We start from the raw sequence: 19,425 nt of genomic DNA, 5'->3' as shown, positions 1-19,425 counted from the left end.
CGTTCTTCTAATAACGTTATTTATTTGTACTTTCTTCCGCTCGATAATAATAGCATTCCCGATTGCAGCTTATTTATTCGCGCAGCAAACATTGCCGCTCTAAAAACAAAACGCAGCACATCGCTATTTGACAAAAGCAATCAATTATACAAATGCCTGAATTCTTTCATAATTCTAAAATTCATCGCAATCAAAATAAGGCACTGAGCGAACAAATATAGCAGAAAAACAATTATTTCATTATATTTCACTGCAAGAACTAGGACCGTAAAACGCCACTACGATAAAAAAAAACCAAATCATTATCCGTACATATGCAGCCATAAAAAGACAGACTTTAAACTAAAGAAGGATCTAGTCTGCCATGGTGGGCGAGCGGAAGTACGATGGCTCCATGTTGGATTTCGACAGATTGTTCCTACTGCAAAAACCGCCAACAATTATGCTCTAATCAATCGAAGGAATGAATGAATTTGCCGGCAGTAAAAAGCACCTATTCATCCGCTCACCTGTTGCCGAAAATAGACCTAGCGACATTGGAGAACGAATTGCCGTTCTCCCGGAATCCGGCCAATCCATTCTGCACCAGACGATCAGCGGGAGCTGCTCCCAAAAAACCCAAATCTTAATCAGAAGGTGAATCTTATTTTATAATTCAGCAATACAAAAATCGGAAGAATTGTGGTCAAATAATTTACAAAAATAATCCAGCTTTTTTTCGCACCTGGACGCGCTGAATCCGGTGAATTGTGAGCGTGATAGTTTGTGCCATTCGAGGAGCCGGATCCGGCCGGTCCACCGCGGATCATGTCTTCCCAGAAACGAACGTGGATATCCAACAGCTTGCTCATGATGATCTGAGCACGGAAGGTCTCGGCCGTCAGCATCTGCGGCGTCATCTGCTCCTGCGGACGCGAGTTGCCCACGATGGTCGGAGCGATCGCCTTCACCAAATTGGTCGCCGGCATCCGCACATTCGGCGCCTGGGTGATCCTACAATCGCGAAGACGTCCAATCATATCTCAAATGAATTACTAGCCAATTGTGATTACAAATAAACATTTTACGGACGATTTATTGCTGTAATGTCATTAATAGAACTATTCACTGAGATATGTAAAATATGTGACCTGTTTTATCAAAACCTATTACTAAGCCACAGTAAAAACTGCGAAAATTTAAAAAAAAAACTGGAAAAACACTGCGAACTAATTCAAGAATAATTACTGCACTAAAATAGGATTTATTTACTTTCTGAAATGCAGCATCAGATACGCTAATGTCTCGCGGTTGACCGGCGGCAGCTTGTTGATTAGGCGATAAAATTCGTCCATGTTCGCCGATGCTACACAGTGGATAACAATTATTAAATACACTGCAAATGTAAAGTTAGCCAACGAAACGTACAGGCAATCTTACTGAACTCCGGCCATAATTGGTATGTAAGCAAGGGCTCATTTAATCCCGAGATGAGATTCTTCAGCAAACTACACGCCACATGCACATCGCGCAGATCATCCTACCAAGTAAAGCAGCCTTGCAGTTTCTAATCTCCATGTACTTTTTTTCCAGCTACCCGTACCTTCCGAAATTCAAATTTATTTTTCAGCAGATCCCGTTTGAGCTTTTTCACTTGGTCGACCGATCCGGGAACTCGATATAAACCTTCTTCGTTGAGATGTCGCTCTATGAAGCGCACCAACTGCACGAACATAGTGGGGACGCGTGGAGTTTCGGTCGGAGCGATTTTATTCAAATCAATCTGCAAAAACTTGAACATGCAATTGCGCACTATAACCGCACAAAATTTCAAATCACCTGAATGTTTTTATGACACAAATGGCTACAGCTAAATTTTTGGCGAGCAAAAAACGAATTTCTTGCGAATTGTTGAGAAAATTATTCAAAAAAAGCTAAAGATACAGAGAATTAGCTGAATAGTCATACGCCTACGCATTTGCACCCCTGCAGTGTCATTAATATTAATAAAAAGAAAACCATAATATTAAAATTATTTTTAAAAGAGAAACAATAATAATAAAACAGCAATATTACTAAAATTAATTTTTTAACTAAGGAACACAAAGGCACCCATTTGCCGCTGGACTGATCGGCATTCGGTCGATCCCGCTCCGGGGCACACGGTGTCGTGATAAGGGCCTGGCAGGCGTCATGCACCACCATCCGACAGTCGGAACACACCAGCCCCACGCGCCCGAAACGGACTGGAAAGCGGCAGTGCGTACATTTGGTGTCATACCACATCCGCTTGGACACAAAATCATGATGAACATCCAAACCACCGCCCACGGAGCGGGACCGGCGGCGATTTAGGATGCCGCTGACTACCTCCGCGCGGGGCATCTCCGACGGACCGGGCACGTTGGCGATGGAATCTGCATCGCTGCCGCCTTGACTGGACGCATCGCAACTGAGAAAAGTTGTCTCGTTGCCTGCAAAACCACCAACACAACGTTTATTACATTACTGAAATCGTAGTTACTGTCATAACTATCCTAGTTATTATATCGTTACTATACTCGTACCTTATGATCGCAGTTATTATCATTCATGCGAATACAGTAAAAACCTTAGAGCTATTCCAAGAAGTATTAATTTTATAATGTTAAGATAGTAGTTCTCTGCGTAGCTGCTGACTTGCGAGTAGCAATAATAGTTAAAAACGTTAAAAATGGGTAACGTTAAAAATAATAATTACACTCAGAGTGTAATTATTATTTTTAACGTTACCCATTTTTATGTTTCTGTTTCAAGTAAATAAATCACTGTTTCTTTATCGCTCTTAAAATAGCTGTGCTAATTCAAGTTAAAACAACAGTTATTAAATTAATAATCAAATTAACTCTCAATATATTTGATATATTTACTGTAAAATGAACAATCACTAAGTCATTTTGTTTCACGTTACAGGCGATCACAAAATGTGTACAGCTAATTTTTAATATCTTACTTCGTCGGATGCGCTGTCCAGTGGTCTGCTCGCTACTCAAACGCGGAACACTCTGACTACGACGACCATCGCGCACATCGGCGAAGGCCACGGAGCGTCGCGGTCGCGTCGACAGGGATGTTCGCGCCTCAATCGGAGCACCGTTCTCCGGGATGCGGACGTGTGTCTTCGAAATGATCTCCACATCTCCATCGCCTCTTTCCTACATAGACAGAATTCGCAATCAAATTCCGCATCGAGAAAATGGCGTGAAGGGCTTACAATCAGTTTAGCGAATTTGGTCATTTCTCCGGAATCGTTTTTCACACTGATGCGCCGAGTAGTGGTCTGAATATCTTCCTGGACGTCCATTTCATCCTCTTCATCAAGCACTTCGTCATCGCTCTGATCGAAAGAAATCCGTCCCGCATCGATGTCCTCTGATTTACGGATGCCCGTCCTGCAGGAAACCACACGGTTATAAATATTAGTTATATATAAGTGTTTCGTATTTCCAGCTTAAAAACTCCTTATTTAATCCGCCAAAAATTCACAATTAATTCACAATCGAAAATATGAACTAAACGGAAGAAGTCGACAAATTTTAATATGTATGAGCGCAGTGTATACAAAAGACAGCCGGCTCACGGAGAAATAACAAATAATTAACTACAAAAAAGGGACAAATTTGGATAATCTAGCACAGTAATAAAACCTCACCACACGCGGCTCGGTCCACTTCGGCCTTGCGATACTTCATTCATAGAGCGGAACAAACGCTGTCGTTCCTCATCCGTGACCATGCCGCTTTCCAGGACCGTTTTAAAGCGGTCAAACAGGCGTTCGAACATCTGGATGCGATCTTCAGCCTCCAAGCGGCGATCCATTTCGTTCTGCAGCTGCGCGCTGTCAAATCAAAGTTAAATTATTGGTATATCGAATTCCTTCTTTCCTTTAACTCTTTAAGCACACAGAAACCATTATTTTAAAAACGCATTTATGAAAATAAAACGTGCATACAGCGATAAACAATTCGCCTAATGGAAAAAAATGAAAATATTCGATGAGAACTGCATTGACTGCTTTCTGAAAAACTAACCCATGTCAACAAGTCTCGATTGGCAAAGCCACTTCAATTCTGCTTAGTGCTTACACAGACAATAATAATTAATAGTGGCACAATAATATTTTATCACAAGTATTTTAGGAATCCCATACAGCGCATGATTCGTACCGAATATTCCTAATAATTCCCTGATTGCGAGTGCTGTGATCTTCAGATTCGGATGCTTTCTGGTACTGATTCACTTGACTGCTGGCAATGTACCACTGACGTCGCACATGCTCGTCTTCGTGTCGCACCATATCCAGGAAAATTTCCTCTGTGAAAAAAGAAGCATTTTGATAAATCACATCTCCAGCACAGCACAGCACAGATTTCAACAAGCGCTTTTTCACTTCCACAAAGTACTGTTCATTTTACGATTATGTAATTATTGCAGCGTATCAGGGTTACTAATTAACCTTTAGTTCTATTTATCATTTATGATTTATCATTCGTTATCCGACCAAAAACGAAAACTAGTCTGATCTACAAAATCCAAAACATGTCACCAGCCCAGCGAAAAGCGGAACAGAAGCGTTATAACTGACATTTTCTATGGAACAAAGAAACTTAAGAAAATTTTAATGTGCTTCAATGGCAACTCACCTGTTTCCAGACATTCGCTGACAAGGGAATGGTATCCCTGTTGAATGTCTAGATACATTCCAAGGAGATCAGCAAATTCCGAGTCCGCGGAGTTAGCTGAGTCTACGGGACTGTCAGCGTCATGAGCAGTGTTTCTAGCCATTTTCTAGCCGTTTCACCAATCACACACAGCCTGACACAGGTAAACAGTTACACTGTTACTCGCATCTGATAAACACAGTACGCTGCAGTTATTCAGGGACTGTTGGGACTTCAGAAAAATCAACGAACGGATTTAATGTGCCACGGCTATAACGCGAGAAAAATGGCAGTTTAGCAGAAATTAATTACACTCAAATTCAGTTTAAAAATCATGGGCGATCATCGGCTAACAGTAAGCTCAGCCAAAGCACGAAAAACAAAATAATTCAGCAGATCCAGTGATCCACAGACAGCGTTGAGTTCGCAACTGTCAAGCCAAATCCGCATGCGAACAAAGCCAACTTTATGCGAAGCGTAACGAGCGGAAGTAAATCAGACAGGCAACCGTATACGAAACCGGCACCCCGAGAGGGTTCTTATTGCAACACTGAATGCCACCTCACTATAATACATTGAATTAAGTACTTACACTGGATTCGCTGTACAAGTAGAAGTAGTAAATAGCAAACAACTACTCACTTGTTTGAAACAAGTATAATGCAAAGTTATTAAAACTAATAATAATAAGGTGACCACTCCGTACACACCCTTTCACTCCGTACACAACCTTTTGCACTCCCTTTCATTCCGTGCACAACCTTTTTGCGCTACCTTTCATTCCGTACACAACCTTTTAAATTTTTTTAATTTTTTCACAGCAGAGTTATTTCTGGAATAAAAAAAACGCGCAATCTCGACCGTTTTTTTATTTGGAACAGCAACGTTTTCACCCTAATCTCCGCAAGACCTGCTCCGTAACACTTGTTTATTAAATCTTCGCTTGCTACGTGAGTTACTTGCCGACGCTGTCATACACCAGGACATCTTCGTCGGAACGGTCCCATGATGTTGCAAAAAAGTAGTAATATTTTTTTGTAGTTTTGCTTTTCTGAAGTAATATAGATTACAAGTATTTAAGTATAATATATATAATATTTATAAAAGTTTGGTAGTGCACCGAGTGAAGGGTAGTGCGCAAAAAGGTTGTGCACAGAATGAAAGGGAGTGCAAAAGGTTGTGTACGGAGTGAAAGGGTGTGAAAGGGTGTGTACGGAGTGGTCACCTAATAATAAACGCTTCCGATACAACTGTTAGAAACTAGAAAGTTAAAGGCTATCACTGGATACTGCAGGTTATATTACGGTAATCAGCGGCTGGTGGTGCATTGCTGCTCTACATTGTCTACATTGTAGTAAATTAAAATTATTTAATTTATATAAACAGAGTAGTACAGAGTCTACCGACTCCAGAGTATTTTACTACGGACTGGAAGAACAATTCAGTCTGTACTTCGAGCGTCGAAACTAAAAAATTCGCTGTTGCAATTGTGTTGAAAAAAATAGACGCCGGCACCTCAACGAAACTTCACCATTTATGTACTAGCATATCGCATTTTTGCATCTGTGTGGAGATACAATAGTCGATTTTGCTCTAGCTTAATTTGTATTTCTCGTTTTGCATTCACTAGTGTTTGCCGTATTCTGCCGGGACCTTTGGCACAAATGCCGTGCGTGCAACTGTGAACTGTGCACTAGGCAATCTCCAAAGGGTAGAGGAATCTGTTAGTTAACTAACAACTCAACCGGGAACAGATGTACCGCCTATCTCAATAGAATTGTGATCCATGTTATCGGTTATGAAGAATTCTGAGATGTTCTGACTTTTCTGGATATGAAATCAGTAGACGTGCTCACGCTGCCTCGACCGGCAGACGGTTTACTTTCCCACATGTTTTTGCTCTTGCCCTTAAGCTTGCTCTTGCACATGCTCTGATTCTGATTAAACTGATGATGGTGTTCCTGAATTTGCGCGTTACGTAAGATGGTAATTTACTTATGATCTGGGTAATTACCGACGAACCATCAAGCCTCGTTTTATCGTGGTACCGGTGAATTAATCTAACCCACTAGGGGCAGCTTAGAAGTTGCCATTGCAGTATAATAGTTTTGTGCTGCACATATTTGTTTCCCCAGCGCCTTTTATTGCGATGAATTTTGGAATTGTGTGAGGATTCGGATGTTTGTGTAAGTAATTAATTAATTATTCTTGCAAAGCACCACTTTACTGCGTTTTCTATCTTAAAGCGGCTGTTTGCTGTATGAATATGAAAAAATGGAAAGTTGTGGAACGGGAAAATTATTTTACAGGTAAGTAAAATAATGTAAGTTTAATACGGCAAAGCTTAACAGCGTTTAGATAGGAAACGGTTGTTTATGTTTATATGACGCAGTCACTGCAGGCTGCCGGTACAGCTTATATCACTTCTGTTTTATTTACAGTTTCTCACACACTCAAATTCCGCGATGCTACTCGCTGGATGAATATTTCCACATAAAACCAAGCCAAATATTATATCTTTTCGTTTGTTCGTATCGTATATTTTTTCTTATATTATAATCTGCCGTGGCTAGAAAGGGATGCCGGTGGTACTGCTTATCCAATCTCTGAAATTCACCACATTGGCAAAAAGCGAGGGGAATAATGGATGACCGCAGCCACTACAAAAAAGAAAATATAGAATGTGAGAGCATAGAATACGAATACAGTATAGCGATTCTCTGCAAAGTTGCTTACTACGGACTACCACCGGAAGTAACGCCAACCAGCTCCCATTGATTTCCTCGCTGACACATCAGAGGTCCACCACTATCGGTGCGGCACCTGCAATGATCAAAAACGACTTTATCCATGTTATTATATGCAATGCAATGTTGAATTTTCAAATGCGAATTCTGTGGTCCAACGTACGGTCCCGCTCCGGCCCTGAGGGCGCACACCGAATGCGAGCCGATGTTCATGTAGACACCAGCAGCAACATACGCGTTGCGGCAGTTGTTCTCCGACACCAGACTGACTGGGGTGTTCTGCAGGGCATCCGCCTGTATTACCGTTGTCACCATGAAATTAATACTGCCCCATCCCGAGGTCCAGCACTCCGTCCCGGCTGGCCAAACGCTGTGGGTCAGGCGCACTGGTTGTACTCGCTGATTGAATGTGACTTCCTGTATACATCGCACAGTTTCGTTGGCATCAGATTGCAACGACCTTTGCGCAAGCAGCTTCCATATAAGTACATTGAGATAATCTGCTATGCTTAACCGTTCCACGAATTTTAAATAAGTATTTTAATTTTCTTGCATTAGTAATTTACGGTATGCGAGCAGCAGCATTTGAAAGCATTAAATTTTGCCGGATAATTTTTGACCTTTACCCGTTCAAGCTCAAGCAGACATATATCATTAGCACCACCGGTTTCAGGATTGGAGTAGTGCGGATGTATAAATATGCGGGCGACGGCATATATATCCCTGCTTTGTACATCCTGTCGCCGGTGCGTTCCAACAAATACCTCGAATTCCACAGATTCCCTTCAAAAGTACGAAAATATGGTGATTGTAATATCTTTTATTTAAATTCGTGGATCCTGTGCCATGTGGTAGCAGCCCAAATGCGATCCCAACTTATTTCTCTAGGAATTATCTGCTTTCTCTTGAGCAGCATGACTCAAAGATTTTCATTTACTGTACAGTGTACATATAATTATCTTTTATCAAATGAATGCTTCTTATTTACTATCGCTACGTAGTGAACAGCCACCTGCGCTGCTCCTGTTTACCTGGTTTCAATCATGTGGACGCAGCAGTGTCCAGCTGTAAGGATCCATTTCTTATCAATCTGCAGTACAAACGATAATTGTTACGATCGTTTCCAAATACACTTGCAAATATTAACGTACAACAGATCCGCCACAGAAAAATCCCGGAGGATCTTCAAGAACGTCAGGATCTTCCGCAACAATTCTTGACTGAATTCCAACTTGCCAGGGCCATCTGTAGGGTGTGGCCTTGCAGAAAGTAGTAAACAATCTCATTACTTGTCCGTACAGCCTTAATAAGGTACCTGGTATTCGCAACTACAATTTGCAGTTAATTCCGTACCTACTGGTACACTAGTTTATATATAAATATGCGAGTACATATTACATAGGTAGCTTCAATGGGTGCATTAAAATTATGAATCATAAAATGCAATTTCCACGTTGTATATGAATATGATGTGTATTAGATTGCCAGTGGTCTGCTAACTTACTTCGGTTCCCCCAACGATCTTATCAGCGTGTCTAACGATGCCGGTATGTATCTCTCCAGAGAGCCCTTAAAATTAAAGGGATCAACCGCTGTCATGATACGCATAATATGTTTTGGAGGGAAAACTATTGTTTGCACTAGGCAGTAATACAGCATCCTGGAGCTTTTGCGCTGTGTACTGCCATTAGACTATTCACTTCCAGCTAAAATCGATCTGAAATGCTGCCAGCAAAGTGTGCTGCAAGACAAGCGCTTACTGGCTTGCTACGTGCATAAGCAATCACAGTCCTTCACATTTTCGTTGTTATTTGGTATAATTGTCGTGTGCATCGTACTAACTCCTTCAACAAGTGACATTTAAAAATTATGTGCCCGCACAGAACTAAAAGCGCAGTTTCCGGTTGCTAATGCTAGTAAGAAATTGCAATACCGGTAAAATGAACATACCTGACTTGTGTCCTGACCATGTTGTAGGGACACTAGCCACCATAGCAGCGATGCCAAATAAAATCCCCAACAAGATCTGCATCTTTTGAAATGTAGTTTCTCAAGCTAATTTGTTCGTAGTCGTACAATTAAACATACGAATAAGAATGCATGCAACGAAGGATCTTTTATACTACAGAATGCGTAGCAGTTTTACAACTTTGGCCATTTCGCAGGTAACGTGAGCGTGTAATGCAGTAAGGAAAGTACATAACCAACAGAATATTAATATTAATGGGCGATGCGATAATTTTGTGATAACAAACTAAAATTATGATACAGTACAAGCGCATCAAAATGGAGCAAGACTGATATGCTACGGGTAATCTCTGACTACATATTACGTAATCCGCGCATTTGGCGTAAATGTGCACATTGAATAGTGTTCTTGATAGTTTTGGCAGAATTACTGTGCCACAAATTCTTTGATTACAAGCTGCTCTGTTCATGTTCCATTTTTTGTCTGTGTGTGTTGGCAAAGGATTGTCATATTAGGACCATAATGACAATGATGAAGTGCCCTTTTGATTTATCCGGTCCTTATAACAGGCTTTCCGTCTCAATTAAGAATTGCAAAGTGCAAACCTTATTCGCACGATTCGTATACACAGTGGGGCATAAAACTAACTACGTAAAAAGCAACTTACGCCACGAGCACAGCGGCACGTGCATGCATACGATTGCCAAGCCTTGCCAGCATAAGCAATTAATCTCACTGAGCAGAATGCAATTTCTGTATTATAGGGGAAGTTCTGCATATAAGTCCGGAATTCGCTGTTGTGTTGCAGGGATAAAGACACCGGCGATTTAAAAGATTCTTCGCTGTTTATGTTGCATTTTTGCACAACTCTGGAGGAGATTGTCGCTGCAATGCATTTGCTTTCTGGGTTTGTGTTTCTCGCTTTGCATTCACGACTGTTTGTCATATTGTTGCGTGACCTTTAGCAGAGATGCCGTGCACCTGTGCAGTCGACCATTTTCAAGGATAGAGGGATCTTTTATAGGTACGTAGACTATAAACTCTGTATATATGCGCATACGCTTCTATATATAAGCTTTAGGCAATAAGGTCACGTTATTATGTTTATTATACAATGTCTTCATTTTTCATAATTTTCTTAAATTTTTCAACATGCAGAATTCGAATTAACAAACAATTTCCACAACTTCAGAACTGAACCAATATCGAATCAATTTGACTAACTAACAATAAGTAAATTGTTTAATGTGACGAAAGGCCAGCAACCCTTTACGGGCAAAGATCTGCCTAAAAGTATAAAACAGACAGTTCCCGCGCCATCCAGCTGTTGTAAAACCAACAAAATGTTCGGAATCACAGTAGGGTGCCAGTGTAAGAAGTTATCCATTCGCCAAAGGTCACCACATTAGCGAAAACCGTGGGGAAGAATGGATGACCACAGCCCCTGCAAAATCCATTATACAATTACGTAACGACACAGAGTTTTCTGTAAACACTAATCTGGCTAAATACGTACGCCATGGAGACCGCAGATGTCACTCCGACCAACTCCCAGCGATCTCCTCGGCGACACACAAGCGGCCCACCGCTATCACCCTTACACCTGTAAAAAAGTAATTAACTACATATAAGACATGCAGTTGGCCGCTTTCAGACTGTTTTACTCTGCACTAATATAACGGACTTACGGTCCAGCTCCGTGTTTCAGGGCGCAAATGGTGTGGTCGCCGATGTTGATATTAGGAACGATGTCATACGTCCGTCTGCAGCTGGACTCGGAGACCAGGTGAACGTTGGTCTCCTGCAGTGCATCGGGCTGTATGGATGTCGAGGGTGAGAAATTGATGCTACCCCATCCCGACGCGAAGCACTCGGTGCCCGCTGGCCATTCACCTTGCGCCAAGCAAACTGGCTGTACCCGCATGCTGTAAGTGAGCTCCTACAGAAACAACAGTACTGACTACTGATACTGTACGTACACAAAATTATTCCCATCAGCGAATGCACGACATATCTATATAATTTTGCATATAGACTCCAGCTTTAGCTATGTATTTTGTCTGCGACAGCACTTTGACCGCATATTGCATAATTTTTTATATATATGCTGTTTTCATAGTTCAGGAAAGGCCATTTAAATTAAACACCAAGAATTTCTCATCTGTTATAAATTTTGTTGCGCTTTATATTCAAAGGCGTTGCTTTTACTGCGAAAATAATTGTATTGTTTTAATTAATATTGTACTGGTGTCACATCTGACGCTTACCCGTTCAAGCTCGAGCAAACACATGTCGTTGACAATCATGGGGGTCATGGAATAGTAGGGATGCTTAATGAATCGTCTAACTGCAAATACGTCATTGTACTGGACATTCTGCTTTCGGTGTGTCCCAACGAATACTTCCATAGATCCCCTACAATAACGTGTAAATGAGGATAATCAAAAACTAGACACTTGCAGCAACTGTATTATGTATGTTGTATTGGTAATATTACCCATACGCCGGGTGCAGTTGTTCCAAGTCACAACAATGTCCAGCAGTAATAACCCATTTTTTAGCAATCTGCGGCATTCAAATAATGCCAATTAATATACATTAATCCGAAGAAAAGTAAGGTATGCACTATGCATCCGTGTGACCAGAATTAATAACTCACGATGGAGCCACCACAGAAAAATATTGGGCTGTTTCCCGGGAGCCTTAACCGAAGCCCAACTTGCCATGGCCAGCTGTATGGTGTCGCCTAATAAAATATATATATGGAAAAGCGGTATTACAAGTGTGTCAACCACAAGAAACATGGAAAAAGTTATCAGAGTTGAAAGATTGGAGCTTTGGCTGGTTAGCCGCGTACGATATCGCGGTTCTAACTGCGGTTTAAACAACAAAAACTCTCAGCTTTTGTGTTCCTAAAGCCATACAAGTAATAATATTGCGCGTAGTTAATATAAACAAAGTACTTGGGTAACGATCGAAGCTTTGAAAAATTTCACAGGAACTTACTTCTGATCCACCGACGATCTTGTTGATGAAACTTTGCACATTATTGCGTTGACCAATAGCGACCTTTCCGCAGGTGTCTACAATAAAAGCTTTGATAAATCAACAACACTATCTTTTAGTATTAAGTACGCACAATTTAAAAAGTTGGTGGTTATTTGTAGTGTTTGCCAGATAGGCCCAGATTATATCCGAATACGGAAAATCTATGTTACTCGTAATTACACTGCATGGCGTACGCACCTGCTCTTGGACCGCCTTGGGAACCGGAAGGCGCACACAGCGCTCCAGTGGCAATAATTAACAATAATCCCGCTGTGATACGCATTTTAGTTTCTGAAATGATCGACGATGATTCCAGAATTATATTTGTATACAAGAATTTCTGACGCTCACAGCAACTGCTGCTTGAGGAAGGCAATGTACAACACGAAACGGCAAACGTGATTCAAAAACAGGAGACAATAAGCACGCGATAGTGTTATCAGCATCAGTTGAATGTGAAACACGTTTAACAATCCTTTAATGTGGTATTGTTGCGCGGTTATCACTTCTAACTGCGTATGAAGTACTGCATAATTATATATAAAGTTTACGCTTTCATTGTTTACAGCGGCAGACACTCTAATCAGCGTCGATTCAGCGATTATACTTACTTTAAACAATAGTAGTGATAACAGCGAAGTTCAAGACCATGGACAATACCGAGTATTGTACATCGTACAATGGAAATTGTGCGTGGCACATTGATATCGGAAAGTGTACAATTACATGCATTATTAATTAACTCATTCTACCGAGTCACTGTGGCTCGAATTCTAGTAGTGAAGGCGCGCTGTACTTAATTAGCTTCGTTTCCTTTATTTAAACTGATGAAGATTTTCCTTTCCACAATATTCAAAATATGATGATATCGTTAGAACAAAACTTTCTTGAGGTGACCGTATCAGAACCGCGTGTACGTAGGGTTAACTGATCCTTTTCACGGTACGTACAAACTTAACCTTTCTCACTAAACACATGCAACTGGTGTATTGTAGTTGACTTGATCTAATTTGTTTAAGACTAATCTGCGTAGCTACTGAACTATTTTTGGCAGCTTTATTGCTAACAAAATACCCCGGTTTGATAATACGCGAAAAATAATTCTGCTTGTAACGTTGATGCCGGACGAACTGACCGGTCGGTCGACGAGTGCCGTCGTGGTTTCCAGAATGTGCAAAAGATGGGCGTGCATGAGCAACAAACAAGCTAGATACCTCATCACAACAAATTCATAACATCTTCCATTCATGGAATCTCTTTTAAGGTTCTTGTCCAAAGTCCGGCCATGTGGTGGTGATTAGAAGGAAGCGATAAAAATGACGCATGCAGCTGCTGTAAGCAGTCGCTACCTTTTAGGCTTTTACCGGTTGTACAAGTCCGGTATTTTTCGGATTTTCCAGCTAAACTATAAAACATGTTACGCGAGATAGTGTGAATACGCGTCGAACATCCGTCTGAGTTCACTCTATGTATATAATGCCGGTAAATCACTAAGCCTATTCCACCACGAAAATTTTATAAGGCTTGTACGGAAATAACACAAAATGGCATACTCAAGCCGGTTCGCTGCAAACAGTTTGCTTGAAGCGGTAGCGATTTCCTTTGCTTTTATTTTACTGAGCGAAAGCGTCCATGGCAAAACGCTGACCTTTTCCGGTAGAGAATGGTCGGTGCGCAGCAGCCAGACCGGAACCAGTCCGGGACCAAACAACTGGGACGAGAACAACGCCTTCCTGGACGACCAAGGTCGCCTCCATCTGAAAATCACCCAGCGCAATGGACGCTGGTATTGTGCGGAAGTAGCCACCATCCAACGGCTGGGCTTCGGCCGCTACCAGTTCCAGATTGAAGGTCCCATCGACCGGCTGGATCAGAACATTGTGCTGGGTTTATTCAACTATCCGCCGCCCGATGTCGGTCCCGATCGGACCAATGAGATCGACATTGAATATGCCAAATGGGGCTATGCTAACGGGAAACCGGCGAGTTTTACCGTGTACCCTTCCGTGGCCGGTCGGCCGCAGACGTCCTATCAGTTTGATTTGGCGTTGTCGGGGACGTATACGACGCAGTCGTTTGCGTGGCGGAGTAATAATATTTTGTTCAGTGGACAGCACGGGCATCAGAATAACAACCGGCTGAATGAGTATGTCAGCTGGACGTTTGCTCCTGCCAATGCGGTGGATGTACCACAGAGTCCCATGCCGGCAATGATTAATCTGTGGTTATTTAATGGCTTGGCACCCAGTAACGGACAGGAACTGGAAATTGTCATCCACTCCTTCCAGTTCACTCCCTATTAGTTTACAGTGCAGTAAAGATATTTTGGCAGCGGAACTACACCTTTTAGTGAGGAATTTGTATTATATAATAGTCGGCAAATTTTAATTTATCTGTACAAGATTAGACTAGGCCGGGTGCCTCGATCTTGTGAACACGAACTGTTCGCAAAGTGCACTTTTTTTTGCTTTGATGTTTATTGCCGAATACTTTGTTTATTGTTTGCCGTTTATTGTTCTTTGCAAAATTATGTCTTCTTGTAATAAATCAGCGCGTGCGCGTGTCGATCAGCGTTAATTAGCGATTAAAAAGCGTGAATACGTAGTCTGCAAGCCTTCTTTCCGCAATATGTTCTATTTCGCTGAATCTTGTTTAAGGCAAAACGCTTACTGTATTCATTGGAAGGCGCATTTTTAAAGTCTGACGTTATAAAATTATTTCGTTTGCCGTACTCCAGCCCGACAAGATTTGCATACACTGATATGCATTAAAAATTAATGAAGTGTAATTTTGTGCAAGTGCTGTAATTCCGCCAAGGGGTGTTCAAGCAGAAATTGGTGTACTTACTTACGGTAATTAAGTAAGTACGTTTAAACAGCTGTGTCGATATTGCACTGATGTACGAGTGTATACGTATACGTACAAGTAATCAGAAAGGTCAGCGATATGAATAAGTATTTTTCTTTGTACAAACGCAAGATTCACCACTGTCTTAAAATAAAGCATCCACGTATAGCGAGTATCATAAATCATTGATCACAACTTGTTAAAGATTCAAGAGGATGCGCGCACATCTTCCGTTCCTCAGAAATCACGCATGGCCACTCCAAGAATGGATAGCACCACTTCCAGTACGGCCACCAACCCCTGCGCACTATTGAGCACCACGCCCACGGCCACGGGACCGTTCTGAAAGCGCCGGTACATTTCGTCCTCCACATTCAGCCACTGCATGAGAATGTACAAAAGGTACACACTTATGCCCAGCACCAGCAGAGCAAACAGTGCCGACAAACAGTTCAGCATTTTAATGGCACAGAACCGGTCATCGACGTTGGCGCGGGATGATTTGCGGAGGATGGCACCGGCATCGATCTGCAGGGCGCCCAGGATAATGGCCACGGTGCCGGAGCAGATGCCCATGGAACTCTTGGCTAGGGTCGGGGCATCCCAGTTCCAAGCGTACAATCCATAGTATAAACAGGCCATCACCGTTACTGTCAATCAAAACAATCATGATATTATCAGGTATCGGGATGACACCGTTACAGCTCCCTTTCACTCAGATCGTGTTGATTAAATACGTCAGAGCATTTGCTGCACCTAACAGATTTCATAAATGTTCGCAATTTTACAGTTGACGAATTAATCCTTTTTACCGAAAAATGTTAAGAGATTAACTAAGCATAATATCCAGTTACTATGTATTTGAGAGCAGTACAAGTATAAAAGAAGTTATCATATTAAACAAATAAAAGTTCAAATAATAATAAAAGTATTAAACAAATCATATCTGTTGCTAGTTTCGTCGAGCAATTTACCTCAAGTACTGACTGAAGTTTATTTTATAAAAATAAACAACACTCCCTCAAAGAAATTAATAAATCTAGTAAATAGTATATATTTATCACAATTTAAAATTAGTTAGCATTAAAAACGAAACATGTGCTCGCGTTATTCTTACAGACGCTAATAGCTGAATTGTATGGTGATAATCGATTATCACAAGTGAAAGTTGATCCCCTGGGATTGCATGGATATGCAAATTTAAGTCGCTTTTCTTTTACGGTCTTACGTAATACGCGCGATGTGTGTGGGCGAAGCCGCCGAAACGGCTTGATTGTATTTGTCTAACGTAAATTGCATTGTAAAGATCGACCGGCAAAATGACGTTTAACAGGGAATTTTTAGCGGGGAAACTCTATCGCACTTTTCGTAATTACTGCCGGCATCAACAAAGTGCAGTAGTTGAAATGCATGAAAGTTTTGGCAGTCCGGGATGGAAAATGATCTGCTGGTGGCAGAAATATGTTATGCAGACTGCAGAGTAAGTATCTGTATGCGTTTTCGATGAAACGAGATCATGGTGTAAACAAATATGGGATGTCCAGGAAACTCAATTAGTCAGAAAACGCCTAGCGTAAAGAATGTATAAACGGCAAAATGGCAGTAAAGCACTAGATGGAGTTAAGCAAATCTTTTTTTTAAAAATAGAGTAAATACAGATATATAATATACAGCGTCTACGAATTTTAAAAAATGCTATAATACACACATATGCTATAACAGAATTTTACAAAATTTTGACAATGTTACATAAAAAGAACAAATGTAACTACGCCTCTCACGTCAACTGTGTGATACAGCTGAGACCTTCCGGATAAATAACTTTCCTTATGGTATAGAGTAGGTCATTTGTCACTGCGATATTGTCAGATGTAAAAAACTTACCGGCAATTTGCAGGCTGACTGCAAGACATCCCAACAAAATATGCCCGTATCCCAGTTTACGGAAATAGTTGGCAATGGCCATACTTCTCTGGGAAGAATTCCGCCGCAACGGTAAAAACTCCATCGTTTCCGACGACATTTTGATATCCTCTCATAAATTATCAACGATACATGTAATGCCGGATCCGTCCCATCTGATCCATCGACAGCATCATTAACAGCATTAAACATTCAACACCGGCACATCCTCTCTCATCACCATCGCGCTCAACAACAAACACACAACTTTAAGCCAACTGCCCAGTCGGCACTTTTCCGATCCAAGTCCGATTTGTGTAATGCGTTGGAAATGTTAACCAGCTGACTTGGGATGATGATGAGTCGCACATGTATTACACGTCCACATCCAGCTGGATCAGCGACAGATGATGATAAGCCGGAAGCGGTGGCATTAAGGATGCATATATACATATGTATGTGTAAGATAGTTGCGGCAAGCAGCACTAAAAATACACACCGCGCGATTACGCTGCTTCGGACCCAAGACTCGCCGGTTGCTGTTGGGAATGAACTTGTCACACTGTGTAAATATTGTCCTTGCTAGTTCCTGCCGACGGATGCATGTGTCCCGCGCTTCCCTGTATTCCTTGTTGTTTGTGGCTTAAATACACGGGATATGCATTATGGGACGATCGACAATGTCTGGGAAAAAATTGATCCAGTTTTATGGAAGATGACACTTACCGTGTGGAGAAGCCAATTGGGTGGAATCGAAGGTCGTTTACACGGTGAACGCATTTGCGACCCAGTTTTGGCTCCATGGCATAAAGCTTTGTCATGGGTAAACAATAACGAGCATCCCGTAAAAGTTCAATATTCATCTATAGATTTACATTATATTAGCGCCGGACAGATCATAGACCAGAGATGGTGGGATGTTGCGCTTGGATTATCTTTTAAATGCAATTGTACCAGTGACCCGGCATGCATACGACCTAACCTATGCCCAATTAATTGCGTTTGTGTGCCAATAACGTGATAGATTCTTTAATTTATTTGTAACTGATACATATTTGTAATACCGGTACGTAGTATATCGATCATAATCATGGAGGTAACAAACCGGAAGACGCAGTTGATTTGTTACTTTTCTCGTATCCGTATCAGATTAAAGAAGCTTTAACAGGAAGCCCGGTTCTACGGCGAGCAATTTTTTGACGTGCTTTAGACATCGTCGGAGCACAACACGCCGTCTTTAGAACGGCATGTTTCAGTATACTGTATCCTAACCCTGCACTTGAAGGAAATTTGTACGCTATGAGCGGCACGGTGCTGTATAGCCGGATAAAAGTTCAGCCAATTCACGTTCTAACATGCACGAGCTGCAAGCCGCGTATGTGAATGGTGAATGCGGTCGTACAAGTACGTGTGGCTGCACTGTACAAATTTCCTTCAAGTGCAGGGTTAGGATACAGCACTTATGGAGCCCCTTTTTATGTACATTTTCACGTCTAAAATACATGATCTGCGTAACTATATTATGGCTTTTTGAAACTCAAAAAACAACCATCCAAAGGACATCTTTTGGATAAGAAGACATGGGCGCTTTTTTCTCGAATAGAACCGGGAAGCTGAGAAAGTTTTCCAGACTTGATGCACCACTATTTGTACCGTACTCAGTGGCGCAGCAGAAGAATTGACGACATTTCATGATGCTGCAGACTATAGTACAAAAAGATCTAATACTGACCGTGTAGTTACGCCTTCAGGTAACACATTGGTGATTTTCCTAGATTTCCGGTATATTCCGCGTGTTGATCGTAAATTTTATTGGCTTCATGTAGTCCACTTATAATTAATTGTTGGATATAAATATACAGTACAAGTACATAGGCATAGCGATGCATTGTACTGCGACTAGCTTGTTCTCGTACCCGGTTCTACTCGCGAAAAAAGCGCCCATGTATTCTTCATCCAAAAGATGTCCTTTGGATGGGTGTTTTTTGAGTTTCAAAAAGCCATAATATAGTTCCGTAGATCAAGTATTTTAGACGTGAAAATGTACATAAAAAGGAGCTCCATAAGTATACTGAAACATGCCGTTCTAAAGACGGCGTGTTGTGCTCCGACGATGTCTAAAGCACGTCAAAAAATTGCTTGCCATAGAACCGGGGTATAATGTACGAGTACCGATAATTCGTCCACCTTCAGTCTTATGGTTAAAAACAAAGAGGTTGATTTGTGGCTTTGG

The 19,425-nt window shown here is 41.4% G+C and overlaps 5 protein-coding genes across 8 annotated transcripts; 1 reads left to right on the top strand and 4 right to left on the bottom strand.

The window, feature by feature from the left end:
* Positions 1–61: 61 nt before the first annotated feature.
* LOC129584474 (rac GTPase-activating protein 1-like) lies at positions 62–5,091 on the bottom strand. Of its 4 annotated transcripts, none has more exons than XM_055477056.1 (12): positions 4,662–5,091; positions 4,185–4,332; positions 3,671–3,856; positions 3,233–3,410; positions 2,972–3,173; positions 2,092–2,453; positions 1,583–1,762; positions 1,408–1,519; positions 1,252–1,345; positions 725–993; positions 510–603; positions 62–421 (listed from the first exon to the last, which is right to left on the bottom strand). In XM_055477056.1, the coding sequence occupies exons 1-12, from the start codon at positions 4,801–4,803 to the stop codon at positions 355–357; spliced, it is 2,034 nt and encodes a 677-aa protein (XP_055333031.1). In that variant the 5' UTR covers positions 4,804–5,091; the 3' UTR covers positions 62–354. The 4 variants fall into 4 exon arrangements, with proteins under 4 accessions (XP_055333031.1, XP_055333837.1, XP_055334626.1 ...); XM_055477862.1 differs by having other exon boundaries at positions 1,420–1,519; XM_055478651.1 differs by having other exon boundaries at positions 2,347–2,453.
* Positions 5,092–7,113: 2,022 nt separating this feature from the next.
* LOC129591072 (trypsin-2-like) lies at positions 7,114–9,619 on the bottom strand. The gene is made up of 8 exons (XM_055486989.1): positions 9,377–9,619; positions 8,931–8,995; positions 8,578–8,685; positions 8,458–8,516; positions 8,053–8,209; positions 7,590–7,843; positions 7,416–7,502; positions 7,114–7,339 (listed from the first exon to the last, which is right to left on the bottom strand). Exons 1-8 carry the CDS (start codon positions 9,456–9,458, stop codon positions 7,249–7,251), a joined length of 903 nt encoding a protein of 300 aa, XP_055342964.1. The 5' UTR covers positions 9,459–9,619; the 3' UTR covers positions 7,114–7,248.
* An 866-nt stretch (positions 9,620–10,485) lies between these two features.
* LOC129591904 (CUB and peptidase domain-containing protein 2-like) lies at positions 10,486–12,822 on the bottom strand. The gene is made up of 8 exons (XM_055488157.1): positions 12,642–12,822; positions 12,402–12,478; positions 12,055–12,141; positions 11,893–11,960; positions 11,663–11,810; positions 11,084–11,334; positions 10,912–10,998; positions 10,486–10,839 (listed from the first exon to the last, which is right to left on the bottom strand). The coding sequence occupies exons 1-8, from the start codon at positions 12,724–12,726 to the stop codon at positions 10,749–10,751; spliced, it is 894 nt and encodes a 297-aa protein (XP_055344132.1). The 5' UTR covers positions 12,727–12,822; the 3' UTR covers positions 10,486–10,748.
* A 1,165-nt stretch (positions 12,823–13,987) lies between these two features.
* Positions 13,988–14,746, top strand: LOC129592780 (beta-glucanase-like). The gene has a single exon (XM_055488934.1). It carries the CDS (start codon positions 13,988–13,990, stop codon positions 14,744–14,746), a length of 759 nt encoding a protein of 252 aa, XP_055344909.1.
* A 655-nt stretch (positions 14,747–15,401) lies between these two features.
* LOC129595371 (uncharacterized) lies at positions 15,402–17,718 on the bottom strand. Its single transcript, XM_055492735.1, has 2 exons — positions 17,175–17,718; positions 15,402–15,940 (listed from the first exon to the last, which is right to left on the bottom strand). The coding sequence occupies exons 1-2, from the start codon at positions 17,311–17,313 to the stop codon at positions 15,528–15,530; spliced, it is 552 nt and encodes a 183-aa protein (XP_055348710.1). The 5' UTR covers positions 17,314–17,718; the 3' UTR covers positions 15,402–15,527.
* Between the last annotated feature and the right edge of the window lie 1,707 nt (positions 17,719–19,425).

This window comes from Paramacrobiotus metropolitanus, unplaced genomic scaffold (assembly GCF_019649055.1).
Source record: "Paramacrobiotus metropolitanus isolate TYO unplaced genomic scaffold, Prichtersi_v1.0 Parri_scaffold0000001, whole genome shotgun sequence".
NCBI classification, from domain to species: Eukaryota; Metazoa; Tardigrada; class Eutardigrada; order Parachela; family Macrobiotidae; genus Paramacrobiotus; species Paramacrobiotus metropolitanus.
Note: the sequence above shows the minus strand (reverse complement) of the source record. Positions and strands in the feature narration are given on the sequence as shown.